Here is a 4557-nt window from a genome sequence, read left to right as displayed (position 1 = left end):
CTTCTTCAAACTGTCTAGTATGGCAAGCGAAGAAAACTTCATGAAAATTTGCAAAGAAACCGGCAACTGAAAAGGGAGTGCGGCTGAAAATATATCTGGCATGTGAAAAGTAGAATTAAGAAATTAGTATGGCGAGAAGTGCTAGATGTGTTAAGTAATAGTATACTTTTGCATAATAATAGTGTTTTAGGAACATATTAAAGAGATTTTATTCTCTATTATTATAAAATTTTATTAATTTCATATGTACTATAGTTGACTCATATTCGGGTTATATATTATACTTAGAAGGCATTTTCTATTTAAATTAAAATATTGGATAAACATATAAAAAGCCATTAGGTATATTTATTCATGGACTATGCACATATATGCATAAATATACATATGAATATATAGAAATATAGTCTGAGCTATAGTAATGTTAAACCATATAAAGAAATTCTGAAGTGTGTTCTGAAGGTATAATATCTTTTTTTAGTTTAAAACAGTTTATTGTGGTATAATATCTAAATATTCGGGTGTTATATTCATTTCTGGTTATTTTCACTTGTTTATTTCTTGGTACGTAATTAAGACTCTTATTGTTATTATCCTCGTCTTATACAGCTTTAATTCTCATATATAACATCTATATGCGACTTCACGAGAATCGGCATGATTCATCGTATGATAACGCCAGCACTTTCTTTTAATATTAAACTTAAATGTCTTTTTATGTTGTTTTCTGCTTATTTGTGTAATATCTGCATATTGTGGTATGCTTTGAGTATTCTTATAAATTTATTTATTTATAGTGTAAAGTAAGTGTTCATATTAGTTATTTATAGAGTACAATTCTTATTTATTTCTCTTTTAGTTTTAAAAATAAAACTAGGAATAATAAGAAAGAATAGTAAAAGAAAACATACACAGCACAGGAATATACAGAAGAATATATCACACCAGGCCAGAAAAATGTTCAATTGAGGAAACTCAATAGATTAAATAACACGCCAAATAAACTTTAGGTGAATTAAATAGATAGAGATGGCTTGATTAATAGAGATAGCATAATACATCGCCTAATTAGGTTGCTGAGAAAAGAATGATGGCTTGAAATTATTTTATTTTACTATTCTAAACTAAGTTATATAAATAATAATAGATAAAGATGGTTAATTATATGGTATTGAAAATCAAACTAAGCAATAAAAAATATTTTATTTATACATAGCATGAAAAACGGTATGATCATGAAACTATTAATAATGATGTACACAGTGTGTGCAAGACTAGAGATGAGTGGTATACAAAATATATGTGAAACCCCATTTAGTATAGATAAAAACACAATAATTAATCACAATGGACCACTAAACCCACTCAGAACGTACATCATGCACAAGAGCAGTTATATGTACAACAAGCGGATGTTTTCACAGGAAATAAATACTGATTATAGTCTGAAGAAAAGTGAAAAATCAACAGAGAATGAGCATTTCTATATATATACCAGAAACCCAGAAAATGATAAAGCATATAAATGTAGTGGTATTGGGCGTAGATATACCCCTAATTATTTATATTACTACCACAAAACAATGATTTATATGTTTCCGTGTGAAAATAATAATCTTTCTATTGAGCCATGTAGAAATGACTCTTTCACACGATTTCTAAGAGCGCACTGCAACGAGGTGGACAGTCTGTATCTTCTTGCTGCACTGCTGCTTCTTTCAGAGGGTATTGATGTTCCTATTGCTATAGAAAAAAATATACATAGTGGTGAGAGAATACTTTTAAAATTTGATTTTGACGAATTTTCCTTTATTGACCTGCCTTTATGGTTGGAAAGCATAGTGCCCAAAGAGGCAGATCAGCAGATGCACGATGCAAGCAGTGTAGCAGAGGACATTGATTTATACATACGCCAGGAGAATATTATGCATGAAGTGGAAAGAATAATGGTATACCAGAAGGAAACAGAAGAGATTGTGCAGTTTTTTAAGAGTCTGTGTATAGAGCCTTTTTTATCTGATTTAGAAAAGTGTAGAGAACCAGAAACACAAAGTAATTTTAATCTGGGTTATTTTCTTGACAGTCCAGGATTCCTTATACAATCTTATATTTTTGAGTACATAGACAATGTAGAGCAGTACAAGCTGTTTTTAGACAGTGTACATACGTTGCTACAGAAATTATTATACTACATGGAAACATCAGAGCAACAAAAAAAATTGATTAAGGAAATTATAGATTATTACTTTATAGACATGAACGGTTTATATGAAGATACGCGCCGAAATCATATTATAGACATGTGCAGCCTAAAATATAAAATAGACAGATCTTCAATTCTTCCCTTCACAAGTATAGAAATGGTACCTTCCTACACCCGTGTGCCAGAGAATGAATACAATCCAGAGAGCATAGAGGACCCCATACAAGACGAGACATTGCAGTACAGTGACCATGTGGAGACAATGCTTTTGAATCTGTTCACGTGTCTTACATACAATCCAGAAACCAACAAATGTTCAACTGAGCATATGCACGGTGCCTCTACAGCACTAATAGAATTTTTTAATAAATACTCAGTACCCACAGAGAGTGCAAGCCAGGAAAAACACAGAGACTGGTGCAGAGTTGTATCAAGGTTGAGCAATCCAAGCATTAGGTATGTAAGAGAGAGTAGAACAGAGCTGTGCGGTGGGCTAGAGAACATTCTATATGTGATATATGAGTTATTTAGTGAAAATATTAATATAAGAGCTGCTATAGAAGGTATAATTAACAGTTCACACAATGGAACGGCAGAAAGAGTAGAGAGCATAAAAGAATTATTTTTAAATATTCTTACTTGTCTCGCCACTAGTCACAAAATCAGTATTGAATCATCAGAACTAGAATACTTACCTACTGAGAATCTGATATTTGGTATGTTTGGAAGCATTGTACTCGGTTTTGAGGCTAAGGGTAAAAAAGAAAGTATAAAACTAGATATTTTGTCTAAGTATTCTAAATTTTCTCTTGTGTCTGATTTCAGTGCCTTTTCAGAAGATGCAAAAAACAAGCTAGTGGATATGCAAAGAAAATATAATTATACAAGAAATTATATTGAAAGAATTATTTTGAATTATTTAAATAATAGCATAGAACAGCTTAATAAAAAACTGCCGGCTCAAAGCTATAGTGCAACTGTTGACATGATAGATCAAATGAGGTCGACGCCAAACTATATTTTCTTATGTGGTCGTATAAACTCTCTGTGGTATAAAATGTCGATTGTAAATTATCGTTTAATGTACAATACTATCAACAAATTGCCAGAAAGCAGTCAGATTCTACGGATTACATCAAATATTATAGGGAGTATTCGTCTTGATAACCCAAGAGAAAGAAAGATGATTTTACTAACCCCATTTATATGCAATTGTAACCATAAAGAATACTATCCTAGTATTGAATATAATACATATAATCTTCCTAAATCAGAGCTTGGAGTTGATGATGTGAGAAACGCACTAAGTACTTTAATAGATATAAGCGAAACAGAGGAGTCCTTTCAAAACTCTTTCCATGGTATATTGGCACATGCTATTTGCCACGGGAAATTATTTCGCATATTTAGATCATATAGGTTATTTGAAATAATGTGTGTTAACCTAGTTAAAAAGTACACGCCTGCAACATTAGCATGGACATTACAGCGTATAAAATCATCCAGAATAGATCATAATAATGTGTTAGATGAGATTTGTTTCGTATGGCTATCATATGCATGCATAAATACCCCATATAATTTAGAAGTAATTTCTTATCTATATACAAACATAGATCCATTAAAGATTACCAGCAGGTGTATAGCGTATATGACAAGTATAAGAGAAATGGACTTTAATCAGATTTTGATGGTTCTTGAGGCAGAAAAACGCGCGCTGGGTTTAGAGACGAATACAGAAAGTGTAGAAAAATACGAAAGAATAAAAAAACATTTTCAAAGCTGTGCTACGTCTGTAGTTCCTGAAAGTTCTTCAACCAATCCAATTACTATATGAACAAGAAAGCACTAAAATGAGTAGACGGTACTTCTATTGCAGTTTTTATAAGCACATATATATTATAAAACCCAAATTATTATTAATTAGACTGGAGTGTAGTATATATTGTGTACATTCAATAAATAACTGGATTTATATAGTTTACTATTTATATGGCTAGGGCATTCTACTCTATTGTATACTCATTAATGTATGCAGTTAAGGATAGCATTCACAGGTATTTCTTTTGTAATGTGCTTAAAAATTCGTATTATACCACGGCAAAGGTCTATAATAAGTAAGTTTTGATTATTGTCCACTGGAATCTTATTTTTATTTCTATATAATTTCAAAGCACTCTTACAAATACTAAAGAGAATAATGCAATGCAAAAAGTAAAAATATTAATAGGCCATGCTATTATATATAAGTATATATAATACTTCTTAGACGGTGTAATATACCCTCAAAAGAGCACGGTAGCGCACTATCACTATCTATTTATCTCAAGTTATACACATCTAGTAGGCACACC

At 31.3% G+C, this 4557-nt stretch overlaps 1 protein-coding gene across 1 annotated transcript; it reads left to right on the top strand.

Moving 5' to 3' along the window:
• The first annotated feature begins 1219 nt into the window (after nt 1-1219).
• On the top strand, nt 1220-4175 carry NEPG_02635 (uncharacterized protein). The gene has a single exon (XM_013205008.1). It carries the CDS (start codon nt 1230-1232, stop codon nt 4038-4040), a length of 2811 nt encoding a protein of 936 aa, XP_013060462.1. The 5' UTR covers nt 1220-1229; the 3' UTR covers nt 4041-4175.
• Nucleotides 4176-4557: the final 382 nt, after the last annotated feature.

The sequence above is a fragment of the Nematocida parisii genome (genome assembly GCF_000250985.1).
Source record: "Nematocida parisii ERTm1 unplaced genomic scaffold supercont1.18, whole genome shotgun sequence".
Taxonomy (NCBI): Eukaryota; Fungi; Microsporidia; genus Nematocida; species Nematocida parisii.
Note: the sequence above shows the minus strand (reverse complement) of the source record. Positions and strands in the feature narration are given on the sequence as shown.